At 39.6% G+C, this 25,471-nt stretch overlaps 1 protein-coding gene across 1 annotated transcript in view; it reads right to left on the minus strand.

The window, feature by feature from the left end:
• DTHD1 (death domain containing 1) overlaps window positions 1-25,471 on the minus strand; it is a 72,615-nt gene that overhangs the window by 4,514 nt on the left and 42,630 nt on the right. The window contains exons 9-10 of the mRNA XM_047856990.1: window positions 6,972-7,029; window positions 3,231-3,589 (exon numbers count right to left, since the gene is read on the minus strand). Of these exons, the coding sequence (XP_047712946.1) occupies window positions 3,243-3,589; window positions 6,972-7,029 (405 nt within the window). The 3' untranslated portion in view covers window positions 3,231-3,242. The remainder of the gene's footprint in view (window positions 1-3,230; window positions 3,590-6,971; window positions 7,030-25,471) is intronic.

Raw genomic sequence — 25,471 nt, forward strand, 5'->3', positions numbered from 1 at the left:
CTTTTTTTTTTTTTTTTAATTTTTTTTTCAACGTTTATTTTATTTTTTGGGACAGAGAGAGACAGAGGATGAACGGGGGAGGGGCAGAGAGAGAGGGAGACACAGAATCGGAAACAGGCTCCAGGCTCTGAGCCATCAGCCCAGAGCCTGACGCGGGGCTCGAACTCACGGACCTCGAGATCGTGACCTGGCTGAAGTCGGACGCTTAACCGACTGCGTCACCCAGGCGCCCCTGTACTCACTCTTTCAAAACTCCAGTTTCCTCTCATAAATTGGGGACAATGTGCCTACCCCACAGAGCAGTGAGAGGATTCAATAATTCAGTGCTTATAAAGGGCTAAGCATAAAAAGCCTGGTTCATTCTAGGCGATAAACTAGATGTTGATCTCATTTATTTTCCCTTTTTGTATGCAGAAAACATAACCCTAGAGAACTGGCTCCTACTCTCTTTTGTGCTTGTACCATTTAACAGACTGCTAGACCCAGAGTTCGTGTTCAATGTATACCTATTGAATTTAACGTTATTTTCATTGGAATTTGGCTATAGTTTGACACTAGAAACTGACATTTTGGAATCTGTCCAGATGTCTGCTGTATTATTTCTCTTTCTGATGCTTTTTAAAAGAGCAATGTCAATGGAATATACTCTCTTAATTAGTAAAGGAATTACTGTAAAGATTTAAGCCAATGTCTTTTTTTTTTTTCAATAGAGCAATTGAAGACAGTCCAGGCTTACCCAGGATGTAGAGTTTCATGTTATGTGCCTCAAGTTAATTCATTTTTATGTATTCTTAAAAGTACCATTTTCCTAAGAATCTTCATGACCTAGTGATTATAAGATGGCAATTTGGCAATGTGTATCAAGAGCCTTAAAAATGCTTTCAGTAAGTAATCTCTTTTTTTATTTAAATTTTTAAAGTTTATGTGTTTATTTTGTGAGAGAGAGAGAGAGAGCACATGAGGCACCCATGTCTGTGCTACAGTCTGTGCTACACCCAGACTGATTCCTTTGATAACCTAGGTGAGAGGCCACACCCAAGACGTGACCCATTTTTTCTATATATACTTTTATATTGTTTGACTATTGCAATAATGTATGCTATTTTTTTTTTAAATTCTGGAAAGGTCAGAGAGTGTGTGGGGGTGAAGGGATGGGTGCCTGTGAGGGTAGGTACATGAAGCATGTGAATGAATTCATGCGTGAGAAGAAAGTGTGTGCGTGATGGTGTATGCATGCATGTGAGGATGTACACGCGGAGGTAAGACTGTGTGGGGATTTGCAAGATGTGCGTGGGAGGGTGTGCGTATGCGTGGGGGTGCCTGGGGGGCAGGGTAGGAGGACACGGTGGGGTGAGAAGATGTGTGTAAGTAAGGAGATGGGTGAGTGTGCAGCATGTGTGGATTTATAGATAGTGTGTGGGTGCCTGTGAGCACATAGGTGAGTGTGTTTATAGATATCTATACACGGAGAAATAGAAATATTTCCTTCCAGGAGCAAAAGAAAAACTGGGAGAAAATACTCCAAAATGTTCAGAACAGTATTCTCTAGTGTTGGAACAAGAATCCTGGCTATGTCACTCACTTACGACATGAGGCAAGGAACTCAATCTTCTGAATCTCCTTTCCTTTCTTGTAAATTGCGGGGAGAGTACCTACCTCACAGAGCAGTTGGGAGGACTAAACAAGTCAGTGCTTGTAAAGGACTAAGCATAAAGCATTACAGGTGAATAAACTTCACTTTTCTCTTACTTTGTAGTTCGAAAAACTGGATATTCCAATCTGTTTTCTTCATTCCAAGGACACCTGGAAAATATTGTACCTTTCCGGAAACATGTAAAAATAGTACAACATTGACTAAGTGTTTCTTAACAGGAATGTGTTTGAAAATTGGAATCCTCTTTTTCAATGTGTAACCAAATGGGAATCTAACTCCTTGGTTAATTTGTAGAAGGAAATCTGGTCTTTGAAATTCAGAGCCCTGTAAGTGTTCAACTTTTCGTGTGATTTCATTAATTCTTCTGGTATTTAATAATCAAAGCTAATCACTACTGATGCTGACAAGCCCAGGCCGTGATGCTTTTGTATGAATGAAATGGTAATACTCATGTCATACCCCATTCATATCATGTTGTTTTGGCTAAAGCTAAAGCCTCAGGTTTCCCAAAGTCTCAAAGCTTATGCACTAGACATCAACAGGGTTCATCAATGATGGAGGGGCTTTGGTAATTGTTATTTTTTTTTTTCTTTTAGTTTTGTGGTTTTTTACAGCTTTTTTTAAACGATGAGTCTTACTTAAGGGCTTACTTAATAAGATTTCCGTGAAACCTGGGGCACCTGGGTGGCTCAGTCAGTTGAGCGTCCAGCTTCGGCTCAGGTCATGATCTCACAGTTTGTGAGTTCGAGCCCCGCGACGGGCTCTGTGCCGACAGTTCAGAGCCTGGAGCTTGTTTCGGATTCTGTGTCTCCCTCTCTCTCTGCTCCTTCCCCCGCTCGTGCTTTTTCTGTCTCTCTCTCACAAAAAAAAGATAAACATTAAAAAAAAATTAAAAAAAAAAAAAAGATTTCCGTGAAAACTGATTTAAGAGTAGGTTGTTTTCCAAAGGTAAAAAGGCCCTGAATTCTTCCAGTGATACTTCATGTTCTCTGCACTGCCTCATTTCACTACTAATAAAACACAAGATTTTCCCTATTTCAAGATACCTTTTTAAGAAAAGAAAAGTTGGTGGCAGCGGATGGTGGATGTTATTCTATTTTTAATTTATTCCAAGCTTCTCTGTTTTCTTACTGATTTGCTATCATCAGCATCAGGTCGCTGCAACCCAGTTTATTTTGTATTGTTAGCTGCAGGCTCTACAGCATGTGCATAATGTGAATTTGTTGCTTGGAGTCTGGCACAACTAGTTTACTTTTATGTAGATAATGATAAAAAGGGGGGTTCTGTATAGCCTATCTTTCCTTTCCACTTAGAAAACGACCTCAACTGTTAACATGTAAACAGAGCAAACTCTGTCACAAATGCTATTAAATTTGGCTGAACTCAAGACAATAATTCTTGCAGAATGTATATCTCTGAACCACAGAGGAGCCCTCAAACCCAAGAACGCCTTTTATGATCTGCTTCATGCTTTTCCACCTGTCTCAAATAGCACATCTATCAAAAAGACGCCCTTCAAACAACTTTACTTGGAAACCGCCAGTAAAATGTTGGCAGAAAAAGCCTTAAAACCTACCATGACCCCTCTCTAGGGCAAAAGAAAGAGTGACCCGGCTTTACTAGGTTGTATCAAACCAGTGCTGTGGCTCAGGGAACACCTATTATCCCACTTGAATCTGAGCTCTTCGGAAAGATCATTCCTGCCGATCTTGCGGAGATGACGAGCCAGCAGGCGAAGTTTATCGGTGGAATTTGGGAGTGATTTTTTCCAGAAGCAAAGGAGTTCATGGATCTGTTCTGTGAGGTCACCAGGGGTCTTCAGTTTGATGAGCTGGACGGTGCTGTGGCGAAGAGGGAGGGAGGAGGAGAGGCGGGTAGCATTTTCTTCAGAGAGTTCCTCTGCCAGCCAGTACAGCAAGTTATCCCATAGGGCTTCTGTCAGGCACACAGGGACACGAAGGGTTAGGACACTTTCTCGGGCCGTGCGCTTATCTAACCGTCCACACCTGTGCATGGGAAGTCTAAGGGCTCTCTGCTTTGGCCTCTGAACAGTGGAAAGATTTGGAAACTCCCCGGCCCACTGTTGAAAGCCTTTGGATCCCTGCCATTTCAGGGGTCTTCTCCCCGAGGGAATCACCTATTGCAGGGGGACTAGAAATGCTCCTCAGGTTTTAACTCCCCTGAGATCCAGGAGGCCTTGTTGAGATGGATTTTAGGCACTGCCCCAGAGACTCTTATGAAGTAAAACTAGGGTAGGGGTAAAATTTGGCATTTTTAACAAGTTCCCAGGTGATGCTGGCACTGGGGTCCCCAACCATACTTTGAGTAAGTAGCACCATGGTAAAGGATACTTCTAGGTTCAAAACTATTTTTCTTAATTAGTACCGATCTGATACATAACTTATACCAGCAGAGGAGCGCTTGGGAGGTTCAGACAGTTAAGTGTCTGACTCTTGATTTGGGCTCAGGTCATGATCTCACAGTTTGGGAGATCGAGCCCGGTATTGGGCGCTGCTCTGACAAAGCCTGCTTGGGATTCTCTCTCCCCCTCTCTTTCTCTGCCCCTCCTCTACTCACACTCTAAATAAATAAGCAAACAAACTTAAAAAAAACTTATACCCGCTACACAGTCCTCTCATCACCACCCAACTATACACACACACAAACTCCCCAAGATTCAACCCAAAAAGCAGTTCTGTGGAAGGTCCTTTATGCCAACATTTCCCCTGACCTTTGAACTATTTGGAACCACAAACATCTCCTCTGAATACATCCTGGAAGATGGTTAGGTCTACCACCTAAACTCATGATTCCATTTTTCTATTGTTTGGTTGTTATCTTTTTTTTTTCCATTGTGTTACTCCCAGTTATCACTCCCAGTGAAACCCCTAAGTCCTCCTATCTTCCTGCCTCTGTGCCCCAGCCCAGGCCCATACCACTATCCCAACTCTTGTCTGGTCTGATGTCAGTAAGCATTCTGCATGTGTACCTTTCACTCAACGATTCCTTTGTGAGTAGATACCTACTCACATACACTACACTTAACACACTGTGAATCATGCCACTTTGGTGTGAAAACTACTCAGGAAACAGAGCCAACACATCCTCGCTCTCCATTGTCACTTTCGAACCAACATTCTGCTTCCCTCATGCAATATACTCAGGCTACATGGGTAGGCCTTCCTCTCCCCGTCTGCTAAAACTCTGCGGAATCCTTTCTTTCTGGTCTTCCTAGTGCTCTCCTAATTACATCTCACAGCAAATGATTCTCAGTCTGCACCTTCTCTGATTTCCAGAAAGCATTTCACTCCTTCCCCCGGGTTCCGTGGCCTGCCCTCGTTCTCTGCACCTCTCCTTCCCTTTCGTTGACTCTCTTCCTCCTGATTCTGCTGAATTACTACTTCCTCTATCTGGCCTTTTCTTTTTCTGTCCTCTCCCCTGAATGAATTCATCAACATTCACTTTCATAACCATTTCCTCTAATGTGAAATATCCCAGCCCTGGTATATCTTCATCCTTGGCTTTGTTTCCCTAAACCCTGGGACGATTCATCTCCTAATTATCTTTACCAGTGTATATCACAGCCAACCCAAGCTCCGTATTTCTCAAGTCACAATCAGCTTTGGGCTTTTTCTGTCTGCACCTGATCCTTCTTCACTCTGTGCACTTGTTAGTGAATATGACCACTCAGCTGAGTAAGCTGAAACATGTAACATTATTCAAATTTCTCAATGCCTATTTCTTAACCCCCACACCCATGTCCTAACTCTAAATATAGCTCAGATATTTCCCCTCCTGACCAGCCTTACTGACAATCTCAGTCACGTCCCACCTCTCTTTTTCTGGAGTATTGCAGGCACCAGGAGTCTAAACCCCTGCAACCCGTGCTGACCCACCTTAGTCCTCCATCAACTCCTAGACGGTTGCAAAGTCTAATCTGATTTTACCCATTTCTTGTTAATATGTGTCACATAGCTTCCTCCTATTGCTTGAACTTCTTAACTTGTCATTTAAAACTTCTAGTTTTAGCCTGCTGTAACCTCATCTGCTGCCATCCTTCCCGCAGCAGCTTGGTTTTGAGAGATGGCGCACTGTTGCAACCTAGGACTTCCTAGTACACATAGGAAAGATAATAGCCTTGTGGTCTCTGGCGGTTGTTGACAATAGTAGAGGGAACGCTTTTCTGTGGGGATCAAACTCTTCAAACATTAACAACGCTACTAAACTTGCCAGGCTTTCATCTACCACTGTTGCTTTTTTAGATTTGTTGTTGGGTTTTCTTGGTTTTGGCTTTGGTACGTTTACTTTTGTTTTTGCCACATCATCTGCTCTTTCTTTGAAAACGGTTTTTATTGCCTCTGCGATGGTGCATAACACTAAGGTGTATGCCCATCCTCACTTTGAAAGTAATTCAGCAAAGCCTGCACATTTTCTGTACAAATTCACAAAGGTGACCCCTGAATGGAATGCTATGCCATCAGCCGTGGGCCTGACACACAGTAGTTGAAAGATACTCAAGTTTTGAAGGCCAATAAAGTATTGCCTTAGTGACCATTAACATTATAAAATGAATTGTTTCCAAGCCTAAAGCAGAATAAAAATGTTAAATTCTACCCTGAAGCCTTTATCACTGTTATGTAACTGAATGATGCATAACCATGATCAACTCCTAGATGTTTCTTTCCTTTTTGTGGTTTCATACCAATATACCTCTCTTGAAAATCTACTGGCCTTGGGGCTCCTGGGTGGCTCAGTTGGTTAAGTGTCCAACTTCGGCTCAGGTCATGATCTCACGGTTGGTGAGTTCGAGCCCCATGTCGGGCTCTGTGCTGACAGCTCGGGGCCTGGAGCCTGCTTCGGATTGTGCCTCCTCTCTATGCCCCTTCCCAGCTTGTGCTCTGTCTCTCTATGTCTCTCAAAAATAAGTAAATATTAAAAAAAAATTAAAATCTACTGGCCTCAAATGTAGAATTGAAGTGACCACATCTTAACTCACAATTTAATAGAAAACATTTCAGAACAAACTGTAGTTATTTACCAAACTAAGCAATTACTAGGTATCTTTGTAAAATAATACTTAGCAGGTTCATATTTCTTGTAGATTTTAACCATTTTAATTACATTCACATTTGAGAATGTTTTGTGCACATGGTTTATGTGCACATGACTTCCAAAGGAAAACTCATTTATTTGTTGTTTATGATTGTTTGTGCAAAGTCACTCCTTCTATCCTTTTGTATACAATGATTCATATACATATAAAATATAAGAGGAAAAATAGCACCACTGTAATGAGGACAAAGCAAATATTTCTTACCTACAGGATCTGTAGAAATTCTTTTGGTACTCTGTGGACGGCTGATTAATTTTTTATGCTATTGGAGGAAAGGAACACAGAATAAGCAGAAGAAATCATTAATTTGTGAACAAGCTACAAGTAAAAATCCATCTGACCCTCACCTCTATTTGAAAGGAGTACTGAACTGCACACTTTGCAAAAATAGATTCTGTATTTAGGCATGCATGCTCAGAATTGCTTTCCAATGATAAAGCAAAATATATTAACCCAGATCTTTCAGCAAATTTAAAACTACATATTTAAATATTATTATAGCAGTCACATTAACTCTGAATAAATATTTTCCAGTTTCAAATTTGAAGCTGTTAAAAAATAAAATTAGAATATAATATAACATAGTATAGTATAATATAATATAATATAATGAAATAAAATTTGAAACTCTTAAAAGCAGCAAACATAAAGCAAGCTACCTCTGTGCAACAAATGCAGTATTTTGTAAAAGCCCTCATGGGGAAGGCACCTTGCCCCAGCACTCAGCACAGGGCCTGCGTACTCAAACAGTAATTTTTGTAAATGAATGAATGAATCAATGTGCATACACGATGCTAAAAATAATCATGTTTTTGAGCAGATATTATTCTAAAACCAATACTTTTTCAAGAATATTCAAATATATAATCATTACTTTTCTCCACTGTCTGCAGAATGGTTTGTTCTCCGTTAACAGGGGATCACGGAAATAGCACAGGAGATAAACTAACAATGCCTGGGTTTGGAAAATTTCTCAGTGCTCTGGACAATTTATTTGCCTCTCCTATCTCAGCTCTGAAAGGTGATTTATTAAAAAAAAAAAAATCTCAAATACCTGTCTACAAATGTTCAGAGCAGCTTTATTTGTGTCAGTCCCAAACTGGAAACACCTAAAAGTTTCTGCAGTAGTGAACGGACAGACTAAGGCCCATCCACACTACGGGATGCTATTCCATAATAAAAGGGACAGAGCATTGATACAGGCAACAGCTTTCATGGACCACAGGGAATTATGCTGAGTGAAAAATTCCAGTCTTAAAAGGTCACATATTCTATGATTCCATCTGTATGAAATTTTTGAAATTACAGAATTACAGAAATGTAGGATAGATTAGCAATTGCCAGGAGTTACAGATGGTGGAAGACAACCATAAAGGGGGTTGCACAAAGGAGATCTTTGTGGTGAGAAAATAGTTCCGTGTCTTGAATGCAGTGGTTACACAACCTACACATGTGATAAAATGTGTCTAGAACAGTGTCTAGAACTGTACACACACACTGGATCAATGTGAACTTCTGGGTTTTGACATTGTGCTATAGTTATGTAAAATGTAACCACCGAGGAAAACCAGACTTCTCTGTACTGTATTCTCCAACTTCCTATGGATCCATAATTTTTGCAATAAAAACCTTTTTTCCAAGGAGCAAGTTTAACTACCTTTTAATTATTTGGAACATACAGATAATACTGAAGGAAAAAATACCTTCTACAAATAGTTTTCCAAGTTTCATGTAGGTTTTTAGAAGGCGGTCTGTAAAACCTGACATAGATTTACATACACGCACAAGCATTCATGACAGAAACTGCTACCGTAATGATTTACAATGGAAACAAGTTTTGCATGCGTTCACTGTAAAGAATATTTCAGGGGCGCCTGGGTGGCTTAGTTGGTTAAGTGTCCGACTTCAGCTCAGGTCATGATCTCACTATCCATGAGTTCGAGCCCCATGTCAGGCTCTGTGCTGACAGCTTGGAGCCTGGAGCCTGCCTCAGATTCTGTGTCTCCCTCTCTCTCCGCCCCTCCCCTGCTCATGCTCTCTGTCTGTTTCTCAAAAATAAATAAATGTAAAAAAAAAATTTAAAAAAAAGAATATTTCAGTGATCCTACCTAAGGTACTGGTATGAACAATGAAGTTGTTGATAAGCTAGTATTTCTCATTGATACCGTCCAAATGGTCAAAATAACACATGTATAAAAGCATACACACTATGGGGCGCCTGGGTGGCGCAGTCGGTTAAACGTCCGACTTCAGCCAGGTCACGATCTCGCGGTCCGTGAGTTCGAGCCCCGCGTCGGGCTCTGGGCTGATGGCTCAGAGCCTGGAGCCTGTTTCCGATTCTGTGTCTCCCTCTCTCTCTGCCCCTCCCCCGTTCATGCTCTGTCTCTCTCTGTCCCCAAAATAAATAAACGTTGAAAAAAAAAAATTAAAAAAAAAAAAAAAAGCATACACACTAATAGGTTAAAGAATTTCAGAAAATTAAGACCTGTAATCAAAGTTAATTTTTAATGACGATGTATTCATACAATATTTAATGCCACCAATTTTTATTGTGAAAATGTCATTAGCTATAAATGCTTCACTCCTGTAAGAACGCGCTCAAGGCAAATGGCCTCTACCATTTAATGTAAGAGTTGAAATTTTTCTTATATTTGAATATTTTCCTCTCTAAACTACTGAATTGCCAAGTGCCTGGTCAAAGGCAATCCTCATATATCTTCAAAATAAAAACTTTTTTTAAAGCGCTTACTTCACAGCAATGATACAAGGGTAATCTAAGTGTGTTATGCTAACACATAGCACACTGGTTCACAGGAAGATTTCAGTACAAGTGGATTAAATGTGAATGTCACATTTTGTGAGTATTCCTGTCATATACATCATATAAACATGTATATGAATTTTCCTTTAAGAAGTTTTTTTCTTTTTAATTTTTTTTCAACGTTTATTTATTTTTGAGACAGAGAGAGACAGAGCATGAACAGGGGAGGGGCAGAGAGAGAGGGAGACACAGAATCCGAAACAGGCTGCAGCCTCTGAGCTGTCAGCACAGAGCCCGACGTGGGGCTCGAACTCACGGACCGCGAGATCATGACCTGAGCCGAAGTCGGACGCTCAACCGACCAAGCCACCCAGGCGCCCCTCCTTTAAGACGTTTTAATGGGAGGGGTGCCTGAGTGGTTCAGTCAGTTAGGCGTCCAACTTTGGCTCAGGTCATGACCTCACGGTTCGTGTGTTGGAGCCCCATGTCGGACTCTGTGCTGACAGCTCGGGGCCTGGAGCCTGTTTCATGTTTGGTGTCTCTGTCTCTCTCTGACCTCCCTGCTTGCACCCCCCCCCCCAAAAAAAATAAATAAACATTAAAAAAATTTAAGTTTTAATGGGAGGAAATTAGGAAATAACATAAGAACAGCAAAAGTTCAAGTATATTAATACTACAGCATTGCAAGATAAGCAGACATAACTTTCGAAACATCAACTATATGCTTAAATCTCTCAAAAAAATTGAGAAATAGCAACTTAAATAGTGAAACAGATTCTATCTTTCCCATCAAAGGGCATATGGCCTGCATTGAGCCTGGGACAAGAGATACTGTTTTTTCTTTGTATAAATAATGACCTCCTACCCCTGTCCTTCTTTCTTCAGAAATGTCTCATAGCATCTTGATGCACTGAGAGTGATTCTAGTGTTTAAATATATGTATTTTCCCATACGTGAAAATTCAAGCCAAGTCCTTCTTTTGGGGCTCAACCTTAGAAAGAGTGGATTGTAGCAGCATGGAAATCTTGGGCTCTTGGACACTTGAAGGCACTGTGCTGGGTCTCCCACTTGGCCCCTTCATCAGGGATTTTTAGTGTTCCCTTCTCTTTCCCTCCATTTCCCTTCCTTTTTTTTTTTTTCTTTTGTTTGCATTATTTTTGTCTCTGCACTATTTTTGCCTTGCTCACCATCTTCCAAATCTCACTGGTGCTCAAGGTCAGGTCCCGGCTGAAAGGGGAGGCTCTGCTTGTCCCACGTAGTGTTCCCTCCCACAGATCCCCAGTATCTACGTATGGATCCCTGGATGCCTTCGTTGGTGGCAGTGACTCTAATTTTTTCCTACTTTTCTCTCTTCCCTGTTCCAATCCACAGGTGTCATTCTGTTGCATTTTCTCAGGTTTTACTATTTGCTAAAGGAAGGTTTGCTATATATGTTAATATTGTGTATTTTATTTTGCTGAATGCAATTTCTTAAATGCCATCTTCAACTTGTCACTGCTCAGGAAGATGGTTGGTAAAATCTAAACCTGTCTCCCAAGCTATCCCTAGTACACATCTACCTTGTAAAAGGGTGTAGTCGGGTGTGGGTAGCAGTTTTCCCTTCCCTATGAACCTCTCAAAGCCATCAATGTAAAATTATTAGTAACTCAAATATATACAGATGTGTCTTATTTATACTGCTAGGTGAAACAAAGGCCTCATGAAATTAAAAGTGGTTAAAATTTTTTTGGAACCAAAGAAAAGTATTCAAACCTGAAATGGGTGTTAGGTCTAGTTTTATAGGCCACTGTTGTTAAGACTCAGTTGCTGACTATTCTTTCCATGGTGCCTAAATACAACCCTGGTACTAACTCTTGAAACTAAGCATACCATTTATTTATTTGTTTGTTTATTATTTTACCCCACATTATTTCCCATAGCACCTTCAAAAGTTTCCCTTCATTGTGCTTTTCACCACTCCAAGAACTTGCCATGATCAGTCTGGGCTCTATTTGTTAGATTGTAATGTCTTTGGGAACCAATAAGGTATCTTGTTCCTATATTAATTCTTCACAGTGCTGTAAATGGTATTGCATGCATGGGGTAGTATAAACTGTTTATGTGATGATATCTTCTCTTGACTTGAATGATATCCTCCTACAAATCCTACCATATTTTTAAGGCACCAAATGCCACCTATTTTATCAGCTACTCTAGTGCCTGGTTTCTTATTGGAGAATTTATACACTATTACTCAATGTATCTTTTAACTTAATATTGTCCTGTGGTGTTGTTAATGCCATTCATAAATGCCTGTTTTCCCTCCCCCAATGAGGCTTTCAATACTTTATTGTATCCTTTTTCTTTTTCAAGCAAATGAATAGTTTTATTAACAGGGCAACAGTTTTTTCCCCTCATGGTAGGGTTTCGACCCCAAAAAGCTGTCATCTACTCCATAAATTAACTTATGGCTGGACTACTTATGGAACCTTGAAGATACCTATTCCCTCTCCATTGTAGGGTCCAATGTAGACAGTCCTCATTTTTCCCCCAACCCTTCAAGGGCCTTTATAAATACTTCTTTCATTTGATGCCCAGAATCCCCAAAAATGCACCAGGGTATTCCATCAACTTGTAGAGAATACCAAGACCTTATGTTCTATTCCAGTCTCTATCTCAAAGAAAGCCGAGTCAGGCTATCCAAACAAACTGACCAAACAGTTACCTCAGTTAGTGAGTCACATGAAACTAAAATTTTGGACAAAACACGTCTCTCCTTCTTTGGCCTCACACAGAATTTTAAGTCTCAATATATCGATAATACTATCTTCTGCTCCTTCGTCTGAGCCATCCATTCTAGCCATATCAGCCCCATTCACACCCCCCAGCTGAAGTCTGGTCCCTTGTTCAGCTTTTTTAGCAGTCATTACATGGAGTTGGCTTCTAGAAATAATGTAGCTCCTTGAGCAGCTCCAGAGCTGGAGAAATCCAGTTCTAAGTATCATGTGTTACACACAGACCCAAAATTCCAGGAAGCTATTCAGTCACATGAGAAAGAGCAAAGCACCTCAACACAGACTAGGTTGATCAATACCTCACTGCCATCTTTAGAATCTCCTCGGCCTTATTTTTGGCCTTTGCATCGTTTAGTCACTCAATCCTCAACTCCATCATTTGGATTCTAAAGATGATTCAGAGTGCTTTCCTCTGAGGCCTTAGTTGGGTTTTTATTCGGATGAGTAGACTGCCCATTTTCAACAACTAACTCTGCACATAAGCTCTCCACTGCACTCTAGTGCAAGATGTAATACGCTCTTGCATCTTGCTGATGACTGGAAGCAGAAATTGCTTGACATCTTCCTTAGACTCCAGCACATCCACTCTCTCTGGTTCTGAGAGTTTGATGATGACCAACGGTTGCATTTTTCTTGCTACTCAAGAACTATAGTATCAATGTGAGTAGAGAAGCGTCAACAAAATGGAGACTTCGCTGTCAATCCAAGCTCTGCATGTTGGGGCCTCTTTCAATACATGACTTGTGCCTCTGTTTAAATACATTTTTAGACCCTTGATGGAGGTGCTTCTTCCCAGGGTCAGAAACTACTATGTCAGAAAACCAAAACTGAGATAATTTTTGTGTCCCTATAAATGTTCTGCTTGACTGGAAATGCACTATATCCAGCTAGCCAATCCCCAAAGATCAAGCCAACTCTGGGCCTCTTACCTTAAACCAGATTGACCCCATGGCTCCAGCCAATCAGATATTTTCCATTTATTTCTCCTTGTTTTTTTATTCATCCTATAAAAGCTTCTTGCCTTCCACCCCATTTTGTAGTTCTCTGAGACTGTCTACTTCATGAAGTATTAAATAAGGTTTATATCACCTCAATTGTCTTCTTCAATCATTTTTAACACCTCTTCATAGACGCCCTGCTCATAGAAACTATTATATACTTTTCTGTATCCTCTTTTATATCAATTCTCATATTTACCAAATGGTTGCCACACTATGCCCTCAATAAATACATGATAACCATGAAGACGCTTTGCGGACAATCCATGAGGATTATTATCATCATAAATGTGAGGTCTGCAGTTTCAGCTGGACCAGGGCTGCTCCGCCACGTTTTTATGTATCCCTGAAGATTTATCCCGTGTTCCCTACAGAAGATACTTCAAACTTTTACCAGTCTTCGCAAGACCTCTACTTCTCCCCTAATTTCCACTCTCTCAGCTAGGAGATTTATCTTCTCGCTGAGAAAATAAAGCAATAGTTCTCAAACCTTAGTGTTCATGAAAATTACTCTGAAGAAAAAGGCAAAAAGAAGTAAGTATACAGCTTGATTCAGTTTGTCTCATATAAGGCCATATTTGTAACAAGTGAACTGGGTGTTTCTGACACTAAAGTATGGTGGCTGCACTTAGAAAAACACTATCAAGTAGGACCTACATCACTTATCAACTTGTCCCCCAAATATATCCTAATGGATTCCCAGAAGAATGAAAGAACTACCTTTATCCAAAAAGTGATGAAGATTTCTCATATCATATCAGGACCAAAGTGAAATTCTGATTGTTTCTTACCTACAGAACACTATAAGAAGATAGCAATAATAATAATTTCTAATTCATAAATTACCTTGCAGGTCTCACACAGATGACTTAGCTCTGGTGCCCATCTCCTCATCCAGAAACTCTAGCTTCTGACACAGGCCACTCTAAGTATTTCTGGCAGTTCCATAGGCTTTATTCTCTTGGTAGCTACAGTGTTGTCCTAGTAACCCCACAATGTCAGGCAATGTAGCCCATCCATGTTCCTCTTATAGGCATAACTGTTTCCCTTCCTGGGCCTACCGGGTAGTGTGCCATGATGGCTTCTACCCATACTGTACTTGTGCTCCATAGGTATCATATGGACACATTGTTGGACATCAGTGGTGACCATGGGTTTTTTCTACTGCTATCCTGCCATTGTTCTGCCGGATCCCAGCTTGCTCCATATGCAGCTCATGGTTTTCCCTAGTTTTCTCCTAAGCAAAGCAATTCTCCACTAGTGGCCACCCTGACCCCTCCTGGTACGTACGTTGTGTGGTAAAATGTGACAGGATGAAGAAAGTGGTTCCCTACCCATCGTGTTACATGACAGTAGAGTGATGTTGGTTGTGCCCTGATGTGTCACAGAGGTCAGTGAAATAGGTCTTCTGTTTTTAAATTAAAATCTTTCCCTTTAGGACACAATCTTGAATCCAAGATTCAAGGGGCTGAACTGAGGAAGAGATTTCACTAATAGCTACAGCACTCTATTCTGATAACATCTGATGCTTTAAATATATATCAATATGCTATGTATTTAGCATAGAGTATCTAACATATAGTTATATGTATTTAATAAGATATATTTGTATAATTAATATACAGTTGACCCTTGAACAATGCAGGTTTGAATTGCATGGGTCCATTTGTACATGGGCTTTTTCGATAAATATAGCACAGCATAGTAAATGTATTTTCTCTTCAGAAAATGTATTTTCTTAATAACATTTGCCTTTCCCTAGCTCTCTTTATTGTAAGAATACAGTATGTAATATATATTGTATACAAAATATGTGTTAATCTACTGTTTATATTATCAGTAAGGCTTCTGATCAACAGTGGGCTATTAGTAGTTAAGTTTGGGGCACCTAGGTGGCACAGTTGGTTAAGCATCTGATTCTTGATTTTGGCTCAAGTCATGATCTCAAAGTTCTGTGGGATCAAGCTCCATGTTGGGATCTGTGCTGATAGCATAGAACCTGCTTGGCTCTCTCTCTCTCTCTCTCCCTCTCTCTCTGCCCCTCCCCTGCTTGCATGGGCCCTCTCCCTTTCTCTCTCTCTCTCTCTCTCTCTCTCATCTCTCGCTCAAAATAAATACACAAACATTAAAAAAAAAAGTTTCATGTGGATTCTCAACTGTGCAGGGGGCAGCACCCCTAATTCCCATATTGTTCAAGGGCCAACCTTATATGAAGATGTATGTGTGTTTTTAAGCAAATTTACCCTGACCCCTGCAAATAGAATTCTATCAAGTCATATCTCATTTACTTCGTTACTTCAGACCCAATGAACAAGGTCAATTTCTTACCCAGAAATTACCTCAACACTCACATAAACAATCTTCTGGGCTGGTAATCCCTCAGTACCCATTTATCAGGCAAGGCTGAAACTCTCAGAATTGAGTCTGCTTCAAAGTTATTTACAAATTCTTTTCTTCTTGATTATCTGATCTATCTTTTCCAAAAGCGCTGTGAGGAAAATGAAGGAGCTTACTGGTTTCCTCTGTGATCTGTGAGGATAGCAAAGACTCCAGAGTGGTTGAGGTCTCATGGCTGAGACCTCAGAGAGAGTGAGTGGAGGGCTGAACCCAGCTGTGATTAACTCTAAAGCTGGTGCTTTTTTTCCCTAATACAAGGCTGCTCCAGCACACGAGCTCTCAGGTAAGACTGGACAACCTCTGTAATTGTTGGCTCCTGAGAGTTAATCCATGCCTTAGTTTCCTAAACTTTAAATTTATTGTCATTATCTTATCTATTTCTTAGGTTTGTAATGAATTTTAAGTGAAATAAAATAATAAACTTTAGTTGAAATAAAATGGAATAGCTTGGCTGGGTTCCTTGAACATAGTGGGACACAAAAGTTACTTGTTTTTGTCAGACCTCTCTTGGCAGAACTAGAGACCCATTTTGGAGGCAGAGAGGCTTTATATACCTCCAAAATTCCAATACAGAGATGATTGCCCCAAAATCCATTTCTAACTAAAACTAAATCCTGTAAGTATAGCTTTTTTTGTATATACTTGATCTATACTTATAACACTTGATCTGAGTGTTACAGCTTTTTGTATAGCAAGCCTTGATCTGAGTGTTACCATGACATAAAAACACTGGAGACCATCCCTTTTCCCTGTGGTCTCACAGCCAATCTGGGCTCAGCCACTGCTGACCATCTAGTCTTTGACAGGACTTAGAAAGAAGCATAATGTTTCAATCTTGGCCAGGATTAACCCTCATTATATTGTGGTTTCAGGATGCTTAGGATGGTGGTCGTGTTCACTAAGTTAACCTCAGTCTAGAAACGTGTGCATGAAAAGCAGAGTGACAGACAATGCAGAGCAAACAACTGCCAGGTTGGGTTGGCTTTAGGACTGATTTGTTTGATAACTTAAGTCACCACTGTGCACCCACTTCCCAGCCTAGGACAAACTTGCATCAAATTAGGAAGTTCATTCAGTAAGGACACTGGGAGGGAAATTCCTACAGGGATCACCACAATAATCCACAAAACCTAATGTGAAATTTTAAAAAGGGGGGTAGTCAGAACAACTATGGATCCTTCCCACTATTTCACACATATTTTGAAGTGCTAGGTGGAAACTGTGACATAATATGATGGTATCTTTGAATCCTATAGCAATATCCTATTTTAAATTGTATCCTATTTAAATTGGGGTGCCAATGATAGGGCACCCACAATAATACCATTGCTATTGGGAAGATATAGAAATGATAAGAGGTAGAAAAAAAAAGAAATAATAAGAGGTAGAGATTTTCTCTTTAATTTCTACCTGTCTGCTAGTTTGGAGGGTGGGGGGAGGGTCCCTATGGTACAACGAGTTCTTACGTAAAGTAATGTGAAAACTTTCTGACATTTGAAGCTCCATCTCATGTGGATGCCACCGAGCACCGCAGATCAATGTGAGTCAGTGAAATATGGCAAACAAACAAAAATGCCATGCTGATATTATTTTTTTATTTACTCTAAGACACTTTTGCATAAAGAGACTTTCACTGGTTAATTATCATGACATCTTGGGCAACAACTCCTCCATCCAGCCTTAACCTCCACACCCTTCCCACCCCCATACACATATTGCAGACGTTTCTGGTAAATTGGTCATTTATTTTGTAGTTAGAAGATATGCAAGTGAAAGTATGTGAATACTAATAGATCAAGGAAGTATATATAATTAGAATGTTTTTGTGTATCTTTAGCACAGATTTAATCAGAAGCCTTTAAGATAATATAACTAAGTACTGGTTTTCACTGCCTACTCTTACTCTGTATTTATCTTGCATAGAGGTCTCTGCAACTAAGTAATTACTGCCATTTGCTTAACTTGAGTTCCTTTATTGCATCATAATAATAAACTGTATATTCTCAACCTTTATAATGTACAACTTCTATAAAGTTCTTAATGGCTTTGCTTTGTAAATAACTTAGAATATTGATCAAAGAAGTAATCTGGTACAAAAGATTAACGTTAGCAAAAAACTTTGTGCCGCAGTTATGGGTCCAACATTATTACAAATCAAATCCGAGCTAATACCAGGGTTGAGCAAGGATGTACTCGTGTAAAGAACTGGGCTAAACTTCCAGTTTCCAATCAGTCATGTAAGAAGCTGGAAGTTGCCACTCTGTCCTAACACATAAAAAACGCTGAACAAACTAAAAAGTCAACAACTCTTTTTAGATCCATCAGACAAGTGAGGTCACAGGACGAACCTCTGTCCCCATACCTGAGGAGACTGACAGCTGAGTACAGAATGTTACAACTTACCAGAGAAAAACCCATCAGTAGAAACTGCCGCTAGATCAGTGCCAGGTAAGGAAGCCTGAACTCTACTTGACAAATTGCTGGAGGCTTAATGTGAACAAATTTAAGAGTCAAAAACTTCACAGGGACCCAGTCAAGGGAGACTGACACACTTTTGTGAATTTTACCTCCAGGAGCTCAGCCAGGTTCTCATAGTGAAAGCTAAGAAAAATCCCCCTTACTTCCAGCAGGGATAGGGGGAAATGAACCGCTTTGAAACATACCAGAGAGTTCTGTTCTTCTTAACAATGTCTATCCTTAGTAGAAACTGTATAACCAGAGCCTGATCTGCTGGGGTTTTATTAGAGCCTAACTGACCCTAGAGAAGGGAAATACCCAAATCTAGGTCCCTCTAACTTTCTTTTTTTTTTAACTGTTTATTGTTTTAATTTTTAATTTTAATTCTTTATTTAGTTTCATTTCAGGAGTAGAATTTAGTGATTCATCATTACATATAACATCCAGCGCCCATCCCAACAAGTACCCTCCTTAATGCCCATCACGCATTTAGCCCATCCCTCCACCCAACACCCCTCCAGCACCCCTCAGTTTGTTCTCTGTATTTTGGAGTCTCTTATGGTTTGCCTCCCTGGTCCCTCTAACACTTTCCATGGGGGAAGGGAACTACTCAACTCCAACGCCCTGTAGCCATCCTGTTCCACAGGCTGGGGAAGTTAGGAAGTGGGCTAAGAGGCACATGTGAAGTTCATAGACAGAGGTACAGGCTCATTGAACACTGAGACCTCATCATAAGACTATTGAACAGCTCCCCTACCCCACACTTATTATCACATTACTCAAGGCCTATTTAAAGTAGTTCCTTTTACCCAGTACATCAGGATCACTTATCAAGTAAAAATGATAAGATCTACTAAAAGGCAAAACCACAAATTGAGGAAACAAAAGTGTCAGAGCCAGACCCAGATACGTCAAGGATGTTAGAATTATCAAGCCAAAAAGTTTAGAAAACTTGGAGTAATGTGCTAAGGGCTCTAATGGAAAAAGTGAACAGCATGTACGAACAGATGGGGAATATAAGCAGAGAGATGGAATTTCTGAGAAAGAACCGAAAAGGAATGCTAGAGATCCAAAGCAATGTAAGAGGAATTGGGCTAAACAGGTAACTATTATCATTTCATTCCAAACGCATGACAAGAGTTTGAATAACTGTCATCCCCATTTCACAGATGTCACTTCTCTGAGGTAACATGGTCTTAAAACCTGGGTCTGTCTAAAGCCCTAACCCAAACAGTAAATAATGTTGCCTCCAGATAATGATATCAGCTACTATTTTGTGCTATTTATCATGTACCGGTAATTACCGCAGCCATTTAAAGTATATCACATGACCTTGGTATAGTCTACTGTATCCATAACCTTGTGAGGTAGTTGTTAGGTACAACTACAATGAGGTACTTTACAATGAGAAAACTGAGGTGTAGAGAGGTAAAATAGTTTGACCAAAAATGTACACACTAAGAGATGGATATCATATGTAAAATAACATTTGTAAGAATACAGGTCATTTATTTTTAACCTGTAAGTTAAAACATGTATGGAACGTGAAGGTTGTAAGGCAAGATGTTCTCTGAACGATTCTAGTACTTCTTGTGTTACACTCACCATTTACATATATCCACTTTACTGCTCCGGACTGGGAGCCAGTATTAGGTGAAGGGAAAGAGCTCTGCTCAGCTCCTAACCCTACAACTTATTAAACTTGTGATCTGAAAGTATTCCTTCGTGCCTCGCTTTCCTCACTTACCACATGATAATAGGACCTGCTTCGTAGTGTCATTGACAGAAACATTGAATTCTTTTTTTTCCTTTATTTTAAGTAATCTCTACAGTCATCATGGGGCTGAAACTCACAACCCCAAGATGACGAATCATACACTCTACTGACTGAGCCAGGCAGGCACCCTGAAAACACTGGGTTCTATCAGGTAACTTAAAGCAGGACATTGTATATAATACGTGCTCAAAATAATAGCTGTCATTACTTAATTTTTTTCTTTAGAAGTACTGCTTTTAACATACAAAATACAGGTTTTTTAAATGTTTATTTACTTATTTTTGAGAGAGAGAGAGCAAGTATAAGCAGAGAAGGGGCAGAGAGAGAGGGAGACACAGAATCCAAAGCAGGCTCCAGGCTCTGAGCTGTCATCACAGAGCCCACTGTGGGGCTTGAACCCACAAACTGCGAGATCATGACCTGAGCTGAAGTTGGACACTTAACTAACTGAGCCACCGAAGCACCCAACCTACAAAATACAGTTTTAAAAGGAACCCATATTTGAATCATAAGTGGAAAAAACATTTCACTTAAATAACCACATGAAAATCTTAAAAATAAATACAATTAAACAATATTGTTGAATTCTGCTGCCAGCCAAGATTTCTGAGCCTAAGAATTATTCTATGCTTGTTAACAGGGGAGATTTTGTGTTAGAGAGATGTGAAAATATGCTAACACTAACCTGAGATCTACTCAGAAGATCAGGGAAAGGATTAGAAAGAGAATAACTCCCTCACCATGTGAATCCATTTTATTTAAAGCTGGTATGTTATCGTCCTTCAAAAAGAAAAGTTCTTGCAATTCCAAAATTTAGAAAAAAGCAGTATAACTGAACACTCCCTTTTATTTGCTAGGAACCATCTTTTGCTATAAACGTATATGTAACGTATTTTTGTTCTTTTAAAACTGTAGAGGATATTTGGAGGGTATCTGAGTTATAAATCATCAACAAAAAGCAAGGAATGTGAACTCACGACCTAAGCCAGAGAAAGCTGGAGCCTTCATCATATTAAAAGGACAGAGATGATCTCTGCTCTGGAAAGGAGGTTCTGTGAACTGATGTCACCACGTGAGTTAAACAGAAGACCTTTTTGAGCTGTTCAGAAGTGACTGCGCATTTCACACCAAGTTGACAGAGAAAATCTGCTTCTGAAAAATTCCAAATAGCAAAGGAAACCACCATCATAGTCTATGGCTGCTCTATTCCAAAACTCAGTTTCAACAAAAGGTACAGCCAGTCTGGCTCTTTGAAAAGTCTGGAATTGCCAAACACCCTGAAGGGGCAGAGGGTATGAGAGGCAGCATGACATCGTAATAAAAGTGGCAGATGTAATGTAAGCAAGGATCTGGCTTGCTCAGGGGAAAAGGGACATGGGACTACATGAAACAGGAATGACTTTGAAGTGGGTCCTGACACAGCCTCTGGCCCTGTGAGGTCGTGCAAGTTGAGGCAAGTCATTGAAATTCGCTTACTACACTCTCTGAGACAGACACGATGGTTCCTACCCGCAAAGTATGCTGGGAGGGTAGCTTGAAATCAAGCACACGAGCTATGCTGAAAATGCAACCAATTGTGGCAGAGACACAGACAAATGCAATGTGTGGACATTTCTTGAACCTTGTTTTTGAACAAATTAACTATAAAAAGAGAAAATTATAAAAAGAGAAAATCAAGTAAGAATTGCTAATATTGTTGGGGGTAGCAATGGTATTGTGGTCTTTTTTAAAGTCCTTACCTCTTAGGAAACAGAGAAGGTTATTTACAAGTAAAGTGACATAGTATCTGTGATTTGCTTTAAAATATCCAAACAAACAAAAAAACCCACAAAAAACCAAAAAACAAAAAAAAAAACAGGGATATTAGAGGAAACAAGAATGACAGAAGATGATGGGTCGATGTAAATTCATTATTATTTTCTCTATTTTTGTGTGCTTTTGAAAATCCCCGCCCCTTGCTTTTTGATGATGACTTATAACTCAGATACCCTCAAAATATTCTCTACACAGGCTTTTAAAATAAATAAATTAAAAGACACCAATATCAGCCAATACATATCCTCTTGCTGTTTTCATCGTGATATTGTTGTAACAGCACAGTCAGTGTAGAACTTCCTGAAAGCTTAGGCAGAGTGCTTGGCCCACACAATAAAAGGAAGTGCCTTTATGTAGAGAAATCTGAAGACCAGCATAAACCCACAGAGAAGTAAGATTAAAGTGAAAGAGAGAAAGAGAGAGAAAGAACCGAAATCGGAACAAGAAGAGCTGACCAAGAGTGGTCTAACTTAGAGATAAATCTAGAAATTAAGTTTCTTCAAAATGAAATCAGACCACTACCAATCCCAGAAGAAACCCGAATCCGTACCTTTGTTTAAGCTCAGGTCTTTCTTAGTCTTAAAACGTGCATATTTTGCTTGCTGCCAAGCTTATGTTTTATTTTCATTATTTTTTTTTTCAATTGCTCCTTGGAAAATGGCTCTTTTTAAGGCTTTAATTTGATTGTGGCTTTGTCAAGAGGAAGAGATTAAATATCTCTCAGCCTTTGAAGGAGTCAGTCACAAAAGGAGACAGTTTCAGGACCCTGATCACCAGAAAGACCAATTCAGGAAACCCCAACTGATTTAAGGATCTTGGACAGATAGAAGGAAGAGGCTTTCAGAGATGGCTACAGATAGGCCGAGAAAGGTTCTGGATAATTCAGAAGATATATGTAGTATATACATTGAGTCAATAAAGAAAAGTTGTCAAAATCAGTCTGGAATGGATAAATATAATTTAGAAATTAATGTTTCCGTGTTCATTTTTTGTATCTACCAATAGGCAAAGCGGTACCTGTACCCTAACTACAGTGAGGTTTCAGTGACACAAAATATACAGAGCACTTCAAATATGCCTGGAACATAGCAAACACTGGGTAAATGGTAACTACTCTTAATATGCTTAAAACTTTGCCCACTATTCCAAGCAATTCTGGCAAAAGCAGACGCCTTTGATCTATAAATGCAGCTACGTGGGAGACACTATTCATTTTAAAAGCAGCCGAACAAGTCAAAGATACACAGCACTGTTAACACTTTTATGAAGTTCTACCTCCTCTCTCTATTATTCCACTTTTAAATTACAATCCCAGAGAGCTTTGGTCAATCCTCAAGACCTGTCAAAGTGCCTGTTCAACTCTGAGCATTATTTTTCTCTAGTGTGTTCTGATTTCAAGATTCTAGAATTAGATTCTAATATCCAATTTCGAATTTGTTTTCTAACTTCCTGATGATTTTTTGTTTTGCTTTTTCTCTTTTTCTTTTCTTTTCTGTTCTTTCTTTCTTTCTTTCTTTCTTTTTCTTTTCTTTTCTTTTTTTTTTGGTGGGGGGGTTATAGATAGGAGTAGACTTTCTATCAGAAAGAGTGATACGAATGTTACCGGGAAAGACCTGGATAGCCACAAACATCTTCCAGGTCTGACCACAGCTGTAAAATCCCCATATTAGTCATTCCTTTGAGGGCATGACAGGCTTTTGCTAAATGTTAACTGTTAGCTGGGAAAGGAAACAGGTAAAGCTTTTGTCAGCTGTTAAGGCTCCTTCATTTGTCTTATCAATTTCCCCAGCATTCATTTATTTAATAAATGCGTTCACTTATAGTTGGACAAAACATTATTGAATGCATACCAGATGGGTTTACAAAATTAAGCGAGTTATGCCTCCAGCCCCGAGGAGGCCCACTACCTAATTGTGCTCTTCTGAAGAGATGATCGTAGAGCTAAATGTGGAGTCAGTGCTGTCCCAAGGGCAGCTGTGGGAAGAGCCTCTGAGGTAGTTAAGACCATAATGTGTAAAAGAAATGAGACTTTAAGTGGCATTGGAGCAAAAAATGTCACTTGAGTAAATGTAATATGACGTGGTTGAAGGGTAAGTTGTGGTGATTTGTGAAGGGCTTTATATGCTATGTATAAGACTGATAAAACCACATTTGTCTTTGAGAAAACCACCCTGCCAGGGTGTGATGTAGGGCAGTAAAGGGAGCTGGTGGTAAGCCTTCAAAAAGGAAGTAACAACCATCTATTGTTTAGGGCAATATTAGGGGGAACGGAAATGAAATGCAAGTTTGAACGCAATTCCAAACTAAAGTCAGTGAAACTCTATGTTGTATCACAGGACCATCACTCAAACTGGTGTCCTAGGAGGCACCCTAGGAAGCACCCCCCCACACACAACTTTCTCTGGCTCCTAATGTCCTGCTACCTCCCAATCCCCACACAAATTCACTCTACCACCAAGTCCAGTTGGTCCCAAATCCTAAATTGCTCTCTGACTCTGTTCTCTGCCTGCCATCCTTAACCACCATGGTCTTAATATCAGGCCATCTCTCCCATGGACTATTTTGTTAGCCCTTTATTTTACTGTTGCTAAACTCATCTCTTTCATAGTTGTTCTTATACCCTGTCACAATGATACGCTAATGAAATTTGATCATGTCACCCTCCTGGTTAACATTTTCCAATTATTTATAGGATAAAAGATTGGCTTAGTTATAAATTAATAAGATACCTACTTCTCCATCCTCAGTGGCCAAGGGATATTTTTGTTTGCTTATACGCTAAGGATTTCTGGTTTGAATCTCTACTTCACACATGTCCTTTGTATCATGAAACCAATCACATTCTTTTGACAAATTTTGACAAATTGTGTAAAAATTTCACGGAGACATTTGATTGACCTATCAAGGCATTCAAAGCCCTCCATAATCTTTCCCCAATTTATTTCCAATGTGATTTTTCCAAATCTTCTACTCAAACCACACAGATCTACACATTGTCCTTTCATAAAACACATCATCTGCTTTGCCACTTCAAAGTTTCAGTTCAAGCTATACTTCTTGTGTGGAACTTGCTGCTTTTTTCTCTGTCCTTTCCAGGACCTAAACATTCTCTACATCTGTCTTGCTCTGTGAAGTGTCCCAGGTTACCTCGGCCACAGAAATCACTCCCTTCTCTGAAATGTCCTGGCACTTAACGTCTCCACCATTCATTTGCAGTTATTCACCAGTTTCTGTCCTGTGATATTACTAGATTGTTGTATTCTATTATTATCTATCTCTTGCATTGTTTTATAATGTTTAAAGTGTTTGTGTTTTATTTCCTGAACTGGACTGTAATTTCCTAATGCTAGGACTTTGACCAATATTACTATTATCTTTTAGGCCCTACATAGTATCTCATATATAGTTGGTATATAATTAGTATTTGACATGTTGACTGACATTTCTACACAAAAACATTATGGTTGGAGTTCATGAGCTAGAAATTGTTTGAATTAATGAACATCATCTTTTACTTAGTAAACATTATTTTAGGAGAATAAGTGCAAACACATCAATTACTTTTTTTGTTAAATTTTCCCAGAGAGACAAGAATATATGAGTTTGCTTTATAAAACAATTCTTGGGCACAAGAATTGTAGGGCACAATTCCTGGTTTAATTATACTGCCTGCTGAGCACAGAAGACCTTTCCTTGTATGAACAGACCATGAGGGAGGAAGAATG

The sequence above is a fragment of the Prionailurus viverrinus genome, chromosome B1, assembly GCF_022837055.1.
Source record: "Prionailurus viverrinus isolate Anna chromosome B1, UM_Priviv_1.0, whole genome shotgun sequence".
Taxonomy (NCBI): Eukaryota; Metazoa; Chordata; class Mammalia; order Carnivora; family Felidae; genus Prionailurus; species Prionailurus viverrinus.